This window comes from Lytechinus pictus, chromosome 7, assembly GCF_037042905.1.
Source record: "Lytechinus pictus isolate F3 Inbred chromosome 7, Lp3.0, whole genome shotgun sequence".
NCBI lineage: Eukaryota > Metazoa > Echinodermata > Echinoidea > Temnopleuroida > Toxopneustidae > Lytechinus > Lytechinus pictus.
In genome coordinates, this window is record NC_087251.1 from 3,680,888 (window position 1) to 3,702,684 (window position 21,797).

The 21,797-nt window shown below is 35.2% G+C and overlaps 2 protein-coding genes across 2 annotated transcripts in view; one reads left to right on the forward strand and one right to left on the reverse strand.

Moving 5' to 3' along the window:
• LOC129265127 (centriolar and ciliogenesis-associated protein HYLS1-like) overlaps positions 1 to 12,531 on the forward strand; it is a 28,233-nt gene extending 15,702 nt beyond the window's left edge. The window contains exons 6-11 of the mRNA XM_054903118.2: positions 1,470 to 1,525; positions 2,061 to 2,185; positions 3,610 to 3,670; positions 4,319 to 4,382; positions 6,227 to 6,308; positions 7,288 to 12,531. Of these exons, the coding sequence (XP_054759093.2) occupies positions 1,470 to 1,525; positions 2,061 to 2,185; positions 3,610 to 3,670; positions 4,319 to 4,382; positions 6,227 to 6,308; positions 7,288 to 7,455 (556 nt within the window). The 3' untranslated portion in view covers positions 7,456 to 12,531. The remainder of the gene's footprint in view (positions 1 to 1,469; positions 1,526 to 2,060; positions 2,186 to 3,609; positions 3,671 to 4,318; positions 4,383 to 6,226; positions 6,309 to 7,287) is intronic.
• An 87-nt stretch (positions 12,532 to 12,618) lies between these two features.
• The window catches only part of LOC129265126 (tectonin beta-propeller repeat-containing protein 2-like), a 28,377-nt gene continuing 19,198 nt past the window's right edge, over positions 12,619 to 21,797 (reverse strand). Inside the window, exons 9-15 of the mRNA XM_054903116.2 lie at positions 21,518 to 21,650; positions 20,900 to 21,113; positions 19,069 to 19,158; positions 18,531 to 18,758; positions 17,746 to 18,036; positions 17,344 to 17,493; positions 12,619 to 16,939 (exon numbers count right to left, since the gene is read on the reverse strand). Coding sequence (XP_054759091.2) covers positions 16,791 to 16,939; positions 17,344 to 17,493; positions 17,746 to 18,036; positions 18,531 to 18,758; positions 19,069 to 19,158; positions 20,900 to 21,113; positions 21,518 to 21,650 — 1,255 coding nt within the window. The 3' untranslated portion in view covers positions 12,619 to 16,790. The remainder of the gene's footprint in view (positions 16,940 to 17,343; positions 17,494 to 17,745; positions 18,037 to 18,530; positions 18,759 to 19,068; positions 19,159 to 20,899; positions 21,114 to 21,517; positions 21,651 to 21,797) is intronic.

The window sequence follows — 21,797 nt, forward strand, 5'->3', positions numbered from 1 at the left end:
CCGGCCGGTCGCTGCGGAGGTAGGATACGGTTGGCTGATATCTGCATGTATTTGTATAAAATTATAGAATGAAAATGGTAGCTGACATATACCTTCGCCTCATGATAGTTCACAAGTCAAGGCCCGTCAAAACATACATGGCTCGATACTGGACCAGATAAATAATTTTGGTCTTTTAATTAGGTCTAACTTTAGACTAGGACTTACCTGGGCTTGATCTTGGCTGGTGGCCGTATCCGATCTCTGCCTGCTGATGGGTTGCAAAAAAGTTGGGTCGGATTTGTGGATATCACATAATTATTTCATATTTTCAGACTCCGATGTACATGTACACTGAGGGAAAATTAGGATTCTAACAATGAACATTTATCGTTGCAACTGGCAGTTAGTGCCACATCAATGTCGGATCAAGTCCATAGCGTTCAAGTCGAGTAGCGTCGAGATTTCCTGCCAGTCCTCCTAGTGCAGCCAGCACTGCCTTTGCGCGGTACGCGCACCCGTGTGTCCCAGGAAGTTTCGGCGCGGCCATGCCAGAAGATCAAGGTATTGACTCTGGTGTTGGCTGGTGTAGCTTGGTAGGGGCAGCAAAATTAAGCAGCAAAACGGTAATACAATGTCATCAGACTATGTACTTTTATTAAAGTGTGCAAACTTCAAGAATCATGATTACGTTTTGTCTTACTTTTTTCAAAAAATAAATGAAAATTTATGAAATAATATTAATCATAATTTCGTGGAGTTCTCAGTATCCATAAAAAATAGTAAAATTGAACAAACGAAAAAAAAAATCAACTCTACAATCTACCAAAAAAGTGAGGGGCGGAGCTTAAGTGGTCACAAAATCTGAGCGAAGTGGACCTTCCTAAAAGCAACACTGAAGTGTGTTGCTGCCCTCTACGTACGTTGGTAATGGCCAAGGTATCTCAGAAATTAACATTGAATTTTGTGCGATGGCAGTGTTTAATAATAATAATAATACTAGGGCATATCACTGCCAAATGCGTCACTATGTACTTTTGAAGAAGACAGAAAAGGCAAAGAAAAAATTACTCATGTGACAATGAGATTTCTGTTAATGAAACATGCATGCAAGGGGGTGTGCATTGTAAGGGGAATTGTTAGTTTAGATACCCATACAAAATCATAGTTTATATGTGATCATGTGAATTATACTAAAAAGTCACTTGCAGAATCACTAGAAATATGATTGCAAAAGGAGACAAATTTGAAAAAAAATCACTTTCAATTGTTTCGTGCCAACTTTCGTGTGCCTATTTTCATTCCCTGTACCTTTGTATGATGTCAGTGTCTTTTTAATAGTGTGCTTTTTAATTTTTTTACACAATATTTACACAATAGAAATTACATCTTCTACGTATTCTTCTATAATATGATATGTAATTTATCTCATATATAAACAAATATGCTAGTTGTAAACTAGTTTTATTTCCATGATCCATCATTCACAGGAAACGAGATGGACAGTCTCAAGTATTTGATGAATCAGTGACAGAAAGTGAATCTGGTGAGTTTTGTAGTGAAATAGGGGGGGGGGGTAGTATTTTTATAAAAATTGAGTTTATTACTTTTAACAAGATTAGTTAAAAGTGTCAAACTATCTTCTCATGGTTCTCATAATCTAACAGGTGTACATAGCCTTTACAAACAGAATGACAGTCATTTGTAAGCATACTTTTTGCACAAATTCTCACCAATGAGCTTTTTGAACAAGTTCATCTGCTAAAAATATACATGTATGGTCTTATCATTCTTTTTTTATATACTTTTCTGTAAATGCTAATGCTTCGATACTCATTTTGCCAATATACAAATTTCTTCAGTTTATGGAATTTAATTTTTTATTCTAACCAATTTGTGTTTTAAGATAATAATAATAATAATAATAGGCATTTATATAGCGCCATCTATCTAGAAATATTCTATTCCGAGGCGCATTGTTATTATTATTATTACCCCGGCTTTAGCTCGAGCTGCCTTTCAATTCAATATTTCTTTCTAGAATCTTAAATTGGAATGACTTTTGTTTGTCTCTTCCCTAGATATATCCTACCTAAATGAGAGACTTGAAGATCTACCTTTAAATGAGACGGAGTCTGATGTTTCTAGCACAGGGTTTGATAGCTTTAGAAGACATGTGGGTAGACCACATTCTTCACAAGGATTGGTAGGTATACACTCAACATACAATAATGTACTACTAGATCAAAGCTCTAGGTATACACTCAACATACAATAATGTACTACTAGATCAAAGCTCTAAGTATACACTCAACATACAATAATGTACTACTAGATCAAAGCTCTAGGTATACACTCAACATACAATAATGTACTACTAGATCAAAGCTCTAGGTATACACTCAACATACAATAATGTACTACTAGGTCAAAGCTCTAGGTATACACTCAACATACAATAATGTACTACTAGATCAAAGCTCTAGGTATACACTCAACATACAATAATGTACTACTAGATCAAAGCTCTAGGTATACACTCAACATACAATAATGTACTACTAGGTCAAAGCTCTAGGTATACACTCAACATACAATAATGTACTACTAGGTCAAAGCTCTAGGTATACACTCAACATACAATAATGTACTACTAGATCAAAGCTCTAGGTATACACTCAACATACAATAATGTACTACTAGGTCAAAGCTCTAGGTATACACTCAACATACAATAATGTACTACTAGGTCAAAGCTCTAGGTATACACTCAACATACAATAATGTACTACTAGGTCAAAGCTCTAGGTATACACTCAACATACAATAATGTACTACTAGGTCAAAGCTCGGTTAACTTGAAGACAGTGTTTTTTAATTTAGATTCATAAAAATATGTTTTCTATCATGAATTAGATAAAACAGATACAATAATGTTCCCAATAAAAAGGGAATCCACTATTCGGAGAATCACAATCATTAATTATTTTTATTGCAAATTTAAGAGTAACAGGAAGAACAAAATCTCTTCTTGATTTTGGACCAAATAAATTTTAAATTGTTTATACATGACGGATAAGGTACAGTGAAAAGTGGGGCAAGTTAGAAAATTTGTGTAGGAATGTGTATTTGGTGAAAGAAACAAAGAACATTACAAGAAATGATAATGACCCATCTCTTTCATATGCAAGGTTATCAGATCCTTGATAATTATTTTGTGCAGCTTTATTTTGACATTGCAATTTAAACTCTCTGGAACTGATGTAATATATTGCCATAAAAATAAGTCAGTGTTGCTGTCTGTTAGTTTGTGAATTGTCCCTTCATTTCTCGTCTTGTAGAGAATAGTTTGATTATTTTCTTTAAGATTTCGCTTTGATCGACTCGCATACTTTGCACTTCAGATAATTTACCAGTAATATGATTTCTATGGATAATTACTTGTGTAATGGTAGTCATGGTAATATTTGTCAGCAGCTAAAATCCAGGTCCCATAGTAATTACCTGTAATTATTTTTTGTACTTCAGAAACCAGGTTAGAGAAATCAAAATCTGTCATATATAAATCACAAAATATTTCAATAGAAAACATATGACCTAGTTGATTTTTGTTTTTATATCAATGTACAGTACTCTCACCGACCAGCTGGAAATGATGAGAGTGTATATAAACCACATCTACCACGTTCATGTAAGTAACCATTCATTCAAATGTTATCAGAGGGAAAAATATCCTTGATATTACAAAATCATTGATCAGATATGTGATTCACATTTGTTAATTTTAACTAAAATACAATATATATTGTATTTGTACATGAAAATCATTTTATAGTTGGGAAGATACAAAATTATATGTCACTATGGAACTATGTAGCTAGACATTCACACATAGTCTATAAAGATTTGTGAGTCTCAAACAAATGAAGTCATGAAATGTCGCGGTGAAAGCTTTTGTTTTATAACTTCATTTGGAAGAAATATCCGGGGGGGGGGGGGGGTGGCTGCTGCATGAACCTCCAGTCTTTGAAAGTAAGGGATGAATGATGCATCTTTCTAAACATTTCATACATACAAAATAGGTTTCTAATTTTTGTCAAAGATAGAAATATGAGTACAGTGTAAGATGAAAAGAGATCTAAAATAGAAATTTTAATTAGGATATAGTAGATCTGTATTCTGTGAAAACTATTTTGTGTATTTTGTGTTCTTTTGATGACAATCAGATAATTGGCTATAAACATTGTTGTTGGTAGTTTGTATTGATGATATTGTTAGTCCTCAAAGCTATCCATTTTCTTTATTATTTGCGTATTCTGTTTTATCTTTTTCTCTTCAGTTATCAGACCATCAAGTGCTAATCCAACATGGAAACACAATAAAAAGACAGACCCTGTAACAAGGTATGTTTTGTTCTATCTATATATCTATCTATCTATCCATCTATCTATCTATCTATCTATCCATCCATCCATCCATCCATCCATCCATCCATCCATCCATCCATCCATCCATCCATCCATCCATCCATCCATCCATCCATCCATCCATCCATCCATCCATCCATCCATCCATCCATCCATCCATCCATCCATCCATCCATCCATCCATCCATCCATCCATCCATCCATCCATCCATCCATCCATCCATCCATCCATCCATCTATCTTGGACTATGTCTATGTGATTGCTATCTTGATAATCTTGTAGAGGATAGGTAACATGATAATTCTATGTAGGTTCTGTAGATCATGCTTTATATTCTGGATGTGATTTGGTCAGTGTACTTACAAGGGGATTTAAAAAGAATAAAAGTCACATAGAGTGAGTGAGGTAAAGAAATTTATCTAAATGCTTAAAGGGGAAGTTCACCCTGATAATAAATTGGTTTGAATAAAGGCAGAAAAGTTCGAAATTTTATTTCATTTTATTCAAAATCCATCAAAGAATGACAAAGTTATGAATATTTAGTGTTTTTTATTAGTGACATATGCGAGCAGCTCCCCCATAAATTCAAATTTTTAAACGTGATGAAGAAAAATATTTTTTCTTACAGAAGGGCTTATGATATGATGTGTCTGATTAAATATCCACCGCATTATCAAAATCACTTTGATTTTTTTAGAAAATTGCATTTTGAGGAATTTATATGACACAACATATAAAGGAGCTGCTCATCGGTAACGTCACAAAATCAAACTTTAAAAATTCATAAATCTTACTCTTTCAAAGGTTTTCATCAAACCTTCATCAGTATTTTTCAAATTTTTGTCCAGTTTTATTTAGGGTAAGCTTCTCCTTCAATACAATATACTTCTTTGTAATTTACTGGTTGGCCACTACTGCCTTACTCTTGATATTGCTGAGAGGATAAGGTGTTTTCAAAATGTAATAAACAGAATTGAAATGCATTTGTGGAGTACCTTTGAAAGAAATATTTTCATATACCTCATCTGTTCTGAATGTCCTTCACTGAATACAAAATGCCTATGTTGGTTATGGGCAGCCATAATTTAACCCTCAATCTCCTGGGGTATTTTGATTCTTGTCATTCCCGGGGGGGGGGGGGGCCATTATGGCCACCCTTAAGATCTCAGCCGTGGATTGCGCGATCACAACAAAAATTTGCATGATGGTAGAGAATGACGTAATCTACGCTGTTGCATTGGTAAATTTCACTTAATTCATATATTTTTATTTTATATGAATTAATTATGCTAATTTATTCATGAAATCATACTTTTTGCTCTGATTCACTAAATAAAGCTCCTAGAATGCTATTTTTTGGGTGAAAATATTTTTTATAGCATTCCTAACAATTGTGAATGAAAAAAATTATGGTACCAAGACCGATTTCTTATGTATTTTATTGTTTTTTTAATTTCTTATGTATTTCTTTGTTTTTTTACGTTTTGTTTTTTTTATTGTTTTTTCGATGGAAATTGTTCCAGACTTAATTCTGATCATAAACAAGGCATTATTGGCCCCCCCCCCCCGGGAGAATTAGGGTTAAGATTACTGATGCATACATGTACACTTTACATGTTGAGTATTTGAAATAATCATTTCATGCTCTTGTTAGATGTCTTCATTTTATGAGAAATTATAAAGGAATTTATCAAAAACTTTAACTTAAAAATACACATACTAAAAAGTAGCTGATAAGAATGTGATTTTCATAACCTCAAATTTAAGTAGAGATAACTATAAAATTCACTCTATGAAGTGCAATGATTTTTTTTTGCAGACATCAGATGTATCGAGAGCAATGGAATTCTCAGAAGGCTCCAGGAGAAAAGAATCATAAAGGTCTTAGATGGAGTGTGAGGGTAAGATTTAAACATCCTTTCCTTTATTTTAAGATAACGAGTAGTACATTGATTTGGGTTTTATCTTGATACAACCACTGATTTGTGCCTTGTACTTCTGAAATAGTAGTTATTGCCAGCATTAATTTGGAGTTTTATTTTTATTATAAATCTAAGAATCTCCATATGATCAAATAATAATGATAACTAATATAGTATGTGTGCCAATGATTTGCTGCCTGAAATGACTGTGTCGTCCCATAAGACCAAAACCCACTCTTCATGTAGCTTAAGAGATAGATACATGTATTTCGCATTTAAGTTTCACCTTAGTGTATCGCACTCTGCTTTACTGTGTGGTCTGTGACTCATTAGTCTTTATGGTTTAGTGAGCTGTTTAATTCATGGGCCTATTTTACTTGGTTTCTAGCTCGAAAGCTGATGTGACATATTTCCTTACTTGCAGGCTGTCTGAATCATGAATGTCTGTTGCATTGACTTTACCTAAAATGACAGAGGCTCAGTTTTCTGGTTTCCAGAGAGAGAGAGAGAGGGGGGGGGGGCATTGTGTGATTTTATGATATCAGTTGAGATGGCCCTGCTTTGAACCAGATTCTGTTCAGTCATTTAGCCAACACCCAATGCCGAATCAGAGATTAGCTTGATACTATGCAGATTGTGTGCTTATTATTAAAACCAGTGAGGTATATATTGTTTACCAAAGTGTGATGCATAACGACCAATACCAACTAGCTATTTACAATTTTGTGGTCTCTTCAGCTCAAAATGATTGTCTTTGCTTCAGTCAATTTAATTTGCAGCTCTGTGTAATCCTGATAAGCTATATAAATATTATAATTCTGAAAGCAAAGTAAAGGAATGAACTAGCAGTATGAAAAATTAACTTTCCTTTAATTTCTTTTTTCATTAACTCATGCAGTACAAGAACGTGTAAAAATCATCTGAAAATTTTGTTTTCCACTTTATTTTTCTTGTGTAGGAACTGATGATGTATAAAGATGAGATTGTTCAGCCGAGGTCTAAACCACGAGTCTATGTTCCTAACAATTACGTGATTCCTTCTGACAAGAAACGTCAAGCGCTTCGATGGGCAGTCAGAACTCAATTAGCTCATAGAGAAATGCCTTCAACCTCATTCGATTTGTAATAGTAATTGTCGAATTCTTAATCCACATTGATATCAACTGGGCCCAAGGTGTTCCCATCATTCCTATTCTATCATTAAAAGGATTGTAGTAGCCATCTTTGAAATTAAAACAAAGTTTACTATCAGTATGCAATACATGAATATTCATGCCGCATGTGCTAGTATAATTAAATGAAATGATGATTTACCTTATATAGTATTGAGTGGAGAGTGTGATTTTACTCTTATCACAGCCAAGAGGCAGATCATGTTGCTACGTACATATCGCAGTCAAGTAATTGTAAATCAGTGGTATCGATATTCATACGATACTATGGTGTGACTCTTTTTCTTCTTTCCCACTATCTTATTGTGAATTATCCCCCAAACTAACAGCGTAACTTGAGTATACATTGTAGCTGACAAGGTTAATATAATGCCCAGGCAAGCAAAATATAATAAAGCATGATATATCACAAAAAATTACAGCAAATGAATGAAATCCAGCCCACTATTCCACAGAGCAGTGTAAATGGAATGCAGGGCATAAACGTAGTGGTGAGGACAAGGCATTTCCTATCTTTACTGAGTACAAGATGAAGTATGATGGGGTGTCCAAACTTTGCAGACTTTATGTTGATTCTAGTTATATACAAGACATCTTTTACAAGATATGTCAAAAATCATATTTCAAGTGAACCAGAATATATTGTAAAACATTCTCTCACGCAAAAGTTTCAATAGTCTCTTGTAAAACTATCATTATACAGCTAAATTGAATTGCTTACCATTAGCTCTCACTCAGCAGAAATGTGTCCTTACTTGGTCGATTATGTTTGCTACCCTCTTGTAACAATTTTTGTGCACAATGATGTCATGTTATGGACTGAGAATTTTTTAGAATTAGCCATTTTATTTCTAAATAGTGTTGTGTATTCAGGATATGAATTATTAGTCTGGGAGGGTAATGAAGAAACTTTATATGCAGTTCAAATCATGGTATTTATTTATAAATAATCAGCTACATTTACAATTCGAAGTACATGAAGATATCACTGAAGATTCAGATAAACAGGAGACGATGGATATAATATTCTAAAGTATAAGATTGAAATTCTGAATATTGGATGGATGTGTAATTCTTGATGTCAGTCAGTCTATCTGGTTGAGTGTGGGTCTAGTATATACAGTGTCTCTCTAATAATCAGGAAGTCTTATTGTATCCCCCGAACAGAGTTCGGAGGATACTATGGATTTGGCCTCGCCGCGTCCGCCGCCGCAGAGATTTCCTTGTGAGCGCTCTATCAGCCGCATTTCTTCTCCGATCATCTTTGAATGTGGCATGAAGGTCCATTATGCTAATAGCAGAGATGTCCTTGTGAGCGCTCTATCAGCCGCATTTCTTCTCCGATCATCTTTGAATGTGGCATGAAGGTCCATTATGCTAAAGCGAAGCCGCCTATTGATTTTGGTGTGGGCGGAGACATCGTTGCCATGGTAACAAGAGTTCTTGTGGAATAGCAGAGATGTCCTTGTGAGCGCTCTACCAGCTGCATTTCTTCTCCGATCATCTTTGAATGTGGCATGAAGGTCCATTATGCTAAAACAAAGCCGCCTATTGATTTTGACATATGATTAGTTTTGGGGTTGTAACAATTTAAGGTGGAAGTGATCTAAACTTGCTCTGATTGGTCTACAGGTAACTATCTATCAAACTTTCATTGGTATAAGGGTGCGGTGATGCTCTGTGCAGAGGCTAGGGCTGGTATTGTGAGTCATACTTCTTTAACTTGTGTTCTTTGAAGTTAGCTGACATCTCTGAGGGTTGATCTTTTATGGTCAGAGTTTAGGAGTTCAATGGTAATGGGGGTTTTGGAATTCTATAAACAAGTGAATGTGAATGACTGAAAGGATAACAGGAAGTTAAAGTACATACTACATAACATTAGTGGCTGCTGATGATTATTGGTTTGGTAAATGGTAAACTGGAGACCTGTTTCTTTTTCTAACGAATAAGCTTTTAATTAATGTGTATTGGTCTTAGAGATGATTGAGTTGAATTTGATAGAACTCATATTTGAAGTGTATTTTGTCAATTGTATTTCCTTCTCAGTGTGTCCATTTAAGGCCAATATGTGATATTTTACATCTGTTAGCATTTTTTTTCTTTATAGATATTTTCATAAATCCTTCTCTGACTACTTCATTCTCACTTATTCCATTTCATTTGAAATTCATAAATATGTGGCCCTATATTTTCTCCCATCCTTTCCCTCAATCATTCCTCTCATTGTTTTTCTTTCTCTAAAATTCAACATATTCATTGTGCAGTATTTATATTTTTGAAAATTCCAATAAAAGTAATAAGAATTAAGAATGAAAATTGGATTTTCCCCTCACTTCTCTAATTCTGAAGTTGCGTGCATGCAGCTGCATGTAGATATATTGAAATGGCTTGTTCCCATTCTGATGGAATCTTCCCTTCATGCATTAGTTTATTGAATATAATTTTAAGTGGTTTGGCAATCTCACTATGGGTTTCCTTCAACACACGCGAGTGAATACCATCAGGGCCTTGAGATTTGTTGAGGTCCAGATGCACTAACAGATCATCTATTTCTTCACTTCTGAATTCATTATTAGGAGTGCTACATCTTGAGTCAAGTACTGGAACTGTATGTCTGTCCTCTAGTGAGAAAACACTACCAAAGTAATCATTCAAAATCTCTGCTTTCTTATGGTCCTCTCTAGCCCATGTTCCATCAGGTGGTTGTAGATCATACAGTGATCTACTCTTGATTTGTCTCCTTGTTTACATATTTCCATAAGCTTTTGACATTTAGCTTGATTTCTTCTGCTAATTTATTCTCAAAGTTAGATTTTGATTTTGAATACGGGCCTATGAGCCCAGATGCTTTGACTCTGTAGGATTATCTGTAGGTCCGGAGGAAATTTAACAACGCTTTTTCTATTGAGACTTGGGTGGTGGAGTTGACTTTCTCCTATCCAGGAAAGCTTTGATGTTTGAACATGATGAAGAGGGGCTTGGGTTACATGGTGTTGGTGTTTCCTCTTCACGAATCTCTGTCACTTATTTTGGTCTAGTGACCCTCTCTTCGTCTACCTCCGCCATGTTGAATGGATGTATTCCTGCATTTTGGAATGCTGCTTAGGGTTTTCTTCCTTCATTGACTGCAGGAATGATTGACAGATGAGGAATGTCATGTCATATCTTGTGATCGATTGCCCAGGATGAGAAATTAGAAAGACTGTAGCGGGTGCGTCGTGGTCTAGTGGTTGTGACTCGCCTTTCAAACAGAGGGTCGTGGGTTCGAATCCTAACTATGGCGTGTTTTCCTTCAGCAAGAAATTTATCCGCACTGTGCTGCACTCGACCCAGGTGAGGTGAATGGGTACCCGGCAGGATTAATTCCTTGCATGCACTGAGCGCCGGTGATGGTAGCTTGAGCTAAAGCTGGGTAATAATAGCAGCGCTTTGTATCCTCGGGCAAAAGGCGCTTTATAAATACAGCTATTATTATTATTATTATTAGACTATGTTGTATAATGTTTCCATTGGTCCAAAACAGCCAATGTCAAGGGATTGTAGGATGTGACTGGTGTGAGGATGCAAGAGGAACAATATGATATTGTTACAGTGAGCTTCTTTGATGAGTGGGATGGAGATGTGTCTATTATGACTGTCTTAGAGTAGTAGCACCCTCTGCTCTGGATCTCTGGTGGGGAGGTAAAGAAGAAGTGTCTTCATAAAAATATGCAGCCATAACCCTCAAAACAAAACTTTCTTAAATGTTGTCACTCTTCTATATATACCACAAATATCTTGACGTGTGCAGTATTAGCACAGCTCCTCCTCGTAAGTCGATATGTTGAAGAATTCCACTTCTATTGAATCAATCAATAGATTTTTGAACTTGTCTGAATCATCGAAGCTATCTAGCGGGTCAAGACGATCACAGAAAATATGCTCCCTTCTAAGGACAGCACCATCAAGAGCCTCTATTAGTGCTGCCATTTTCAGAAGCTGAGGCAGCAAAATTGCATTCAAACTTCGAAAGGATATTTTTTTAATAATTAAGGGTGAGTAAGATAGTTTCAATTATTTCCAGTGTTAGATTCTATTTCAATTCATTTAATTCTTTCTTTTCTTTCATCTCTTGAACACAGCACAGATTTAAGCCACATTGACTCTGAGTGAGAGATGTGCATGCATGCGCCCCAATGGGCCCACCTTAATAAAGACCTATCACTCATTCTTATCTTTTCTCTCCCAAACTCTAAATTGTCCATTATATTTTGTTTTTCTCTCCAAAGTTTATTTATTTTTACTCTTTTTGTAGACTTACACTCATCTCATGAATCCACTATCGATTGGTTTATGTTAATTTTTGTAAGAATCTTGTTACTTGGTGGTGTTTTAGGTGAAAAAAATCAATGTACTTCTAGTAAGAAAATCCTAAAGGTATGCCCTGCTCATTGTGTGTTTAAACTATGGCACGATATTTGCTCTGTATTCTCGATGTACTACAGGTCAGGTTCAGACCCAGCCGGGTTTAGGACACAATAGCGTTGAGAGGCCGAATATTGTGCGCAAACACTACAGCCCCTGAAATAGTATCATATGCATCCTGGCTGGATCTGCAGATGCCTATAAGAAAAGATTCCTATGCAAGCTGTCCACAAGCACTATCATATTATAAGAATTTAAGATGTCACACTGTGGTATAGTCTATGTAGATTCGCCATCAGAGTCTACTCTGGTTATACCTCACGCTTGTACTCATCAGTAGCGCATACACAAAGTAGTGAATGTAACAGTGGTATGTTCATTTAGGTAGCATCAAAACCTAGAATATATCAATCTTTGTAGCTCTTGTGACATGATACTATTTTTGAACTATTACTGATTCTAAGTTATTCTAATATATGTCATTTGCCTTCCAGTAAGAGTACTCTTGAAAATATGTAATATAAGTTTGCTTTCTTTGTGTACATGTATATATACAGTAGTATTTTATTGTAGGAAAAGTGTGAATAAATCCTCATGAGCAATATCATGATTCTTAAGAAAGCTAATACTATGTATCGAATCTTCATTTTGTTTAATAAACCTACAACAAGCAAATGAAACTAGTAAGTATTAACAAACAGCAAAAAATTCAATTCAAACTGAGATTGTATATTTTAGTTGATTCTCTCATAAATATATATAATTTTATATATTTCTCACAATTGTTAGAAAAGAAAACAAACTTTCAATTCACAAAAAGAATATTTCAATATTGCAAACCCTAAAAAACAATAGTACAGTGAAAAAGAAAAGAGGTTACCTTATATATAGTACAATTTTCATTTAACATTATATTGGATAATGAATATGGCTGTTAACAGGCCATTATTACAAATACCTTATAAATCAGATTTTTTCGATGTACAATCACCTTTGATTACACGCATGAATTAACATTGATTTTTCTCTTTCCTTGTCTATACATAAAAAAATGGACAATACAAAACACATTACAGTTACCGATGTGAGTACTGAAAGTTTATACACTTGAGAAAGTGTTACATGAGATGGCACTAAAATGGAATATATTAAATTGATTGCAAAACACAACAAAGACATAGATGAAAAATATCTGAGGGAAGGGGAAGAGTGCTTAATAGTTCCATTTGGGAAACTTGAAAATTAAATGAACAGGTATGGAAATTAATGAACCATTAAAGTCTACATAAAAGGTCACGTCCATTCCAGCACAAACTTGGTTTGAATAAAAAGAGACAGTCTAAAATGAAAGAGTGGATAATGTTAGATGTTCTCTGTTAGGAAATTCAATAAAATGTGTACGTACGACGGCTAGATGTATATGTATGCCCTTTATGAAATAACTTGTCTCTTGTTTTCTCATGAAAATTTGCAATGCTTTCAAATTATCATTGCTTTAACCAGTAGCTGAAAAGCAGTAAGAATGGGTAAAAATCTGGGTCGGGCTTACTGATACTAGTATTTGATTGAATTTCCAATTAGCATGTACATTGAAGTGTTGTTGGGTTGAACATGACTTTGAATCTTCAGCCAGGAAACAGTGTTTGGAATATAGCAAGCCTCATTTGGAAAGATAACAGAGAGAGTTGGGAGGGGATGGTGGAAAAGATGAATGTGGTGGAATTGAAGGAGATCTGGGGCATAGGTGTACTGGTAAATGAGGAAGCTGTTATAGCAAGGTTTGGATGTGTGAAATTTAGGAATATGGAGAATTGCTTCTTAAGAAAATATTTCCTTTGAAGATGATGTATGCACTGGCGGATCCAGGGGGGTGGGGGCACAGCCCACTTGTGCCTCCTCTTTTGAGAGGTACTATCAAAATTTGTAATGTAAATATGCCGTAAAAACACAAGTGTGCCTCCTCTTTTGAAAGTGAGGACCCTTTTTTTCCTTTTACTTGTCAAATTTTTAGTGGATGAAATTTCCATAATTTTTTAGTAAAACCTGTGAATTTGAGATGGGAGGTTGAAGGAGGGAATGGCAGAAGACATGGAAGAAAGGGAGAGTAGCAAGGGTTGGATTAAGGGTGGAACAAGCAATGAATCATTCAAAGACATGGAAGAAAGGGAGAGTAGCAAGGGTTGGATTAAGGGTGGAGCAAGCAATGAATCATTCAAAGTGGAGGGAGGGGACAAGGATGATTGTCATGAGTGTGAGGTGTATATGGCCACCCCAATTCAATGAAGAAAGATTCTAATTTAAACTTCCAACAACTGACATTACAGTAACAGCTGATAGATATTTTTAATAATACCTTTGATACAGTACATATTTTTGGTATGAATAATATTTATGATTTTGAAAAACTATATGATTATGATCTGGCATAGTTGTTTCATGTATAATTTCATGAATTGCTAAAGCAGTTGGAATCAAAGTACGGAATAGAGAGCCCATAGTTATTCCTAACATTCCCAGAGTCCTATAACACAAAGATCTGCAATCAATTACAAACTGATGAAAGAATCCTGATTGTGATTGGCTACGACAGGCCAGTCATTTCTTAACAAAATGTTCATGTAATAATGATGTTAATTAGCCATTCTGGGATCAGTATCATAAAAGATTAAACAAATTGGTTAATTAAGTGTAATCACAGCAAAAACACATGCAAAATGTTATCTTTTTATGTTAGACCACCCTGCAGTAACTGCAATACATACTTTGTGTTAAAGGGCCTGGGGTAGGGGTGATAAAGCTGTTTACAAGTTATGACTGGGGACCCTTTCTTGGGTGCTATTAAGATCATTTTGATTCCCATCAGCTTAAGTAAACATTCATATTCATATGCATGGAAAGTGCATCATTTGTCAGAATTTGATTTTGGGTTACAGGAAATTAAGAAAAAGTTACACAGAAGTATACTTTGAAAAACGAGTGAAAATTTCAGTAGCTTTATGTTCTTATAACAAGTTTTATGAAACAGGCTCCAAGTCAATACTTACTCATAAAGTCATGTCTAACTTAACAAAAACCACCAGGATTATATTCTTTTTCTTTTTTTCTATAATTAAATAACTTTATAAACACATCCTTTTCATTAGCCAAATACATTTATATTCAATACTATAAATGGTTGATGTGAAAGTTGGATACTGTATCATTATAAATTAGAAAACATTTACATTTATTGCAGTACCATGCAAGAAAAGGGAATGCACAATATTATTTGTAAATTGTCATCATCAACTCATTAGTCCCTTTAGCTCTCTTTGTATATGACTGTTTATTGATCACAGTGATTTTACTTTGGTCAGTTGTAATACTGAAAGCATGTGTCTATATTTGTTGCAGACCTGTACTGCTTAATTACATCAAGGCTAAACAAATACCATACTCATACGATGAAGATAATATAATACTCATATGCACAGATCACATTGGAAATTGGAGCTGTACATCACTTTAGGTTCATATGATAATAAAATTCTCTCTCTCTCTTACACTATATATACATATTGAATAAGGAAAAAAAATGTCTACATGTAAATAATAAGGCAATCAGAGAGAAATTTAACTTCTAATGTCAAATAACTTAACTGCAGCAATGTATAATTGTCAATAGGATTACAAAATCATTTTCAATCTAGTTTCGGTGGTTTTTTTTGTGCTGAATTTTGCCAAATTTTAATGAAATATTTTACCAGTATATTGAACCTATAATAATAGCAGGGCCCACTCGGAGAACAGTTTTCGGAACTGAACAGGCTACCCTGGGTAAATATACTGTTGTTATTATCACCTAATTATCAGTCAAAACAGAAATAAGATGTCAGCACGAGTGCGCAGACAGACCTGGTCCTCATCTTCAATAGAATTGAAATTAATGTAAACTTGCTATCATACAATATACATTTCTAACAAGTTCACCAAGAAACTCAACTCAAGACTGTCTTGAGCATTAGTATTGACAATGAAATCAATATAGAGCTCATAAAAGATGATTACTGTGACTAAACTTCAGGTGTCTGGAGACATTTGATGTGGCTAAAATAAAGTACATATGAATATGCATTAACCCAGATAACTATTTAATCCTTCAGAATAAAAGAGGAATTCTCACATTCATGATGACATGCATAAAACTGTTTGACTTAAATAATGCAAAACCTTGACCTGTCATTACTTGGTTACTCCTTAACCAAATTTAATGAAGTTTTTCATAGTTTTGTTTGTCTGATTTTACTCTCTGAATTCATTTACATTAATTTTCAGTCTGGAGTATCCCATTAAGCTAGTCTTTGGGTACAATCCATGTTAATGAGATAAAAAGTGGCTTTAGGAATTTCTTTCTTAGTAGAAGCTTCAGTGAGAATTCAGATTCAAAAGAAAGGGAAATGCCACCCTCTATAAACAGGTGATCCTTATAGACAAGTAGTAGCTAAAAACAGGTTAGGATGTGTCTGAAACTATTACTTATCTCTCGACAATTTTGATGGAATCAATAGACTATTCACAGCCACAGCAGAGTGACCATATCTGATCAGGATCTTGCAACCCCCCCAAACCACACCACTTTTCAATTACTCGACAATTCTTATTTTGACTACTGAAGTGTGTGTATTTTAGATAAGATGTCATCATTTCTGTTGATTCCCTCCAAAACATGAATATTAAAGTATGTAGTTCTATCCAATGCCCTTGCCAGATTTCACTCATCAATATTCTGAATTTTTAATATTTCTAATTCTTCCATGCTTAATCTACATTCCATCAAATTATGATAATACATGCTTGTCCAATATTAAGAGTGGATGATGAAGCAAGTATTTTGAAGTGGGATTGCTCAGAGTAATTCCCAATCATCCTCCCCAGGTAGAGTACTCTCCATGGATGTAGCAGCTTTGGTGGATGGACTACGAATGAACATCTTAGTGAGTCGATGGAACAGACGACCATCACTATTGACTGTCCATAGTTCATCATTTTGAGAAACTGCAGGAAAAATGGGAGTAAAATAAAATTATGATTATTTGTGTGAGTTTTGAAGATTTGAATTATTTATCAGTCTCGGGTCTTTTTGAAGCTAAGAAAGATAAATCAAATTCAACAGTTAAATAAAAAAGACATCGCAATAAACATTACTATTTTTTAATGCAGAAGTGATTCAAGAATAAATTCTACAGAATCATATGAATACCATAAGCTCTTAACGTTGCTCATATGATATCATTATTCTAATAAAAAAAAAAAATATTCAGTCATTTAGTAAAACAGGATCAAAGGAATTAGTTAAATGAGATCAACAAATAAAATATACCAATTTATAATTCCATCAATTCAAACTGATACCCCAACCTTCTGACAGATGTCTGTTAGTCTTTATGTCTGAGTCCTACCTGTTGCATATTTGAAATTCCCTGATATCTTCTTCCAATAGTCCCCTGTAGAATTGTCAGTAGAGATACCAAAGCGACATGCAAGCTCTCCATTTGGACAAAGAGCCCACACAGTATCAGTGCTCATACACAGCTGAGTCGCCTGAGTACCTGCAATAAAACATTGAATCAATAACGAATGTTCAAGTGGACATGATTCTAATACACATGCACAGAATAGTGTAAGACATAGTTTAAAAGTCTTTAAACGTTAAAATGGAATATTTAATTAGAGTCACACTTATACAGTGATGACCTGTGTTAATTTTGATTGGCTGGTGAGTCTTGTTACCATTGCATTGTGAAGTTACCATAAAAGTTACTTTTATGAAGCAGATTATGAGCATGACCTGAATAACTTACCTTCGACCGGCTCCCATCCAAGTCCAATAGGATTACTCTTACACACTCCCTGCCTGGCATAGACAGTCTTCTTGTTATCAATAGCCCATACTATGTCATTGGATGGTCCACAGAAGACATTGGTAAAGTATACTCCATAACCAACTGGTTTTCCTTCCACAGGGACCCAGGCTAGTGGGAGAGCATCATGCTTTGGAAGATGGACACCGTATCGGAAGTGAATATCACCAGCAGAATCTACCGCCCATACTGTCTCACTACCAAGGGTAAAGTGTACAATACGACGGGTACCTGATATATGATACAATGATTTTAAGCATCATATGAGGTCAAGATTGTAAGGACTGCACATTCTTATGCTTCGTACATATGCAATAAAAATGGACATATGTTGAAATAACAGACTAATTCTTTGCAAATGCCAAAACAAAAAGATATTTCAAGGTTATGAAAACACAAGTCTCTAAATGACTGTAAGGAAATGTCCAACAAACCTAATGGCCCACAATGTAAAATCAAGTTTTACTTAGACAAAGGTCAAATTTGTGCTAATACTGTGCAAAACAAAAAATGCCAAAATTTTATTTTTGTAGTATGTTTCTTTTTATGTTTACTGTGATCTTTCCTCATATTCTAATGGTGAAAAACTGTTATCCATCATAGACAATTATATCACACCTGAGTTTTGAATAATTGCCAATTACTTTATATCTGAATTCATGCCTCCTTCAAAACAACACATCAAAATGCCCAAACAATTGATTAATGATAACCAACACACTTACCAAACTGATTTAGATTAAGTTTCTTCCATAGGGTACCACCTGGACAGCGTTGAGTGATGTTCATCCTGACATAGATATCCCAGTTAGTTGATAGAGCCCACACAGAGTCTGATGTAGCTCCTATGTACTCAAATACAACATGGTCAGGTGATTGTACCATGTTAGGTTTACGGTTCTCTGGAGAGAAGCAGAAGATCTCTCCACTAGTTTGCAGTGCCCAAATCATACCTACAAAAAAAAATGATGAATTCATATAGGTCTAAGCAATCTATCTATTTATTTTTTATTCATATCACATATATACAAACATCAAGCTTAATAGTCCAATACACCCTGCCTTGTGAATTCTAAACTGGAACACTGAGAATATTCGGTTTAGTATGCTTTACTAAATAGAGTATATTTTGCATAATTCTATCATTAAAAATGATCAAGCTTACATGTATGTGGCATTTAAAGGAAAGAGCACAAGGAGAAGATAATGCATTAAGTGTAAAAAGTAATCCATCTCATACTGGTTCTAACAGGGGAAACATACCACTTGGTCCATAAGATGGTGAAGCACAAACACATTTCCATGTAGCTGATGCTGCCAGACCCACAGGGTTGGAAAGCTCCCATCGTGATCCTTCAAAAGATAAGTCAAAAAATGTTTCCATTTACTGCATGCATATGCTTTCAATTCTACAAATGTTCAAAATCTAATTCAAATTTGGTGCTAAATCGTTGGTTAATGAGTAGATAATTTCCACTCAGTTTTTCTTCTATCTTTTTATCTCCTTTGCTTGGAATGAGAGCCACCCTCTCATTTTCTTCTTCAACTCCTCTCCATTCTCAAGTGCCACCCATCCCCTTCCTACATGCAGTATGGTTTTACAGTAATATGAGCTACACACTCAGAAACTTAAAGATCCAGACCGGACCCGAAAATGAAATTGATAAATTATATACCAATCAAAAGCTTATAAGCTACTAAATACACCAAGGTATGCTTTATGCATTTTCACCGCTTCCCAGCTGAGTATTTTGCTTAAGAATATTCCAATTATCGGGTTTCGAACCCCGCTTAGAAAATAGGCTTCATTGTGCTTTTCACCTGCCTCAAGACCGTGACGTCACGTTGTGTAAGAAGCGTCGTGATTCCATAGGTTTGTACACAGAAAAACTGGGTGATTTTTTTGCTTTCCAGATAACGCATTTCATTCTCTTCACTTCTATCACAGAGGGATATCACATATATTTTTACCCACAAGCTTGAATTTATGAAATCTGCAGTTTTGAACTAGTTTTTGCCATATTTTATTTCCTGCTTATTTGGCGCAAATTTCAATTCCATCTGCATTTAGATCATGTATAACAACTTTTCCTGACATAGCAATTTAGGCCCAATAAGAGCCAAACAAAGAAATCACAAAAAAGGTAGTGAATAGTTGTAGGTTTACAACAATTTGAACAGTGAATAATTTTGAGTGCCATTTTCATCTGAAAACGAAAAAAAAATGGATTCATAACATGGAAATGGAAGAAAATACCCAATGCTTTTGTACACAAACCTATGGAATCACAACCCTCCTGACACAACGTGACGTCATCATTTCCAGGCGACGTGGGGGTGCTCAATCGAAGCGTACTTTGGAGGAGCAGTTTCTTTGATTTTTATTTTATATTTTTAACTATTGGAAGGAGATATATGTAATATTTTTGGTATATTCAAATTGTATGAATCATTACCTTTATTTTGATATATGATTGTTTTTTACACCGGTCAGGGTCTTTAATGGCCCGTATTCTCAAAAGAGGTTTCAATTGTACCATGGTACAAAACCATGGACTATGCTGATTTATTTCATTAACGCTTCATTTAAGCGCACTTTGCAGAAAGCGCGCATTTAATTGGATTTAACTTTGTGTACGCAATGAAATAAGCGTAATTATATTAGTCCATGGTTTTGTACCATGGTACAATTGAAACCTCTTTTGAGAATACGGTCATTGAGTTTGGAGTACGGGAGGTTTTTCTCCATTCTCCTACCCGTAACCACCCCCTACCTCTCATACGTCCCCTCCCCCACTTTTCAGTAAAAAATAATTACTTTCCTTTCTTTTTGTTTTCCTATGGTATTATGTAAACAGTTCAATCTAAAGAAGGGCAATTCAGTAATAAAGTCAACTTTTCCTATATCCAACTCCCAATTTCCTCCATTTATTTGATACGTCACTTCATGATCTGTACAAGTAATGCTCATTTAAGATCCCACATACAGGTCATTTTCATGGAATTGCCTAGATAAATGTCGACTGAACCCTCATCATTTATTTGATCATTCTGTCATGACGATTCAATTCCACATCCTAATAGTCACACTTACCAAGTAGGTTACCCCTTGACACATGCAGTGTGGTCTTATAGTGATAGGAGCTACACACCCACACACTTGATGAGTTAGCAGCAATGGCTGTAGCTTTGTAACATTGTTTCTTGAGCCAGTTAACCACTCTGTCCACTTTGGTTGCTGACCCTGCCATGTTGACCATCATACGCAGGACATTGGGATCCTCCATTAGGTACTCACTCATACACACCTAAGACACAAAACAGACTCTTTCCTGTAAGCATTGACGGGTACATCATCATCATTATCTATATCAACATCATTATCATAATCAACATCAGAATCAATATCATCATCACAATTATCATCTTTAACATCACCAAGATCAACATTATCAACGTAATTATTGTCATCAACATCATCATCATCATCAATATCATCACCACCATCACCACAATCATCACCATTATCAGCAGCAGTAGCATCAAAAATATCATCATCACCACCATCCCCCCCACCATCATCATCACCACCATCACCACCACCATCATCATCATCACCATCAACAACATCATCATTATCATCACAACCATCAGCACTAGCAACATCCTCCAGCCATAAAGCGACACATCCTGAATATATATGCAATATTACCTGCCACCATTTTTGGTCATCCCCCATTGGTTTCTCAACTGTAACTCCTGTCCTGAACCACACCATACCATCATGATCTATGGCCCAGCCTGTGTTCCTTGAGTCTAGAGCTATACACACCATCCGCAAGTGCCTGGTCCATTATATAGAAGAGACAGGGGAAAAGACAGAGACAGACAGACAGACAACAAACCAAAGACACCACATAGGTAGGGACAAGAGGAGGAACAGGGAAGACGGATGAGATTTCACATGGGAAGCGGTATTAAAGGAATGTAGC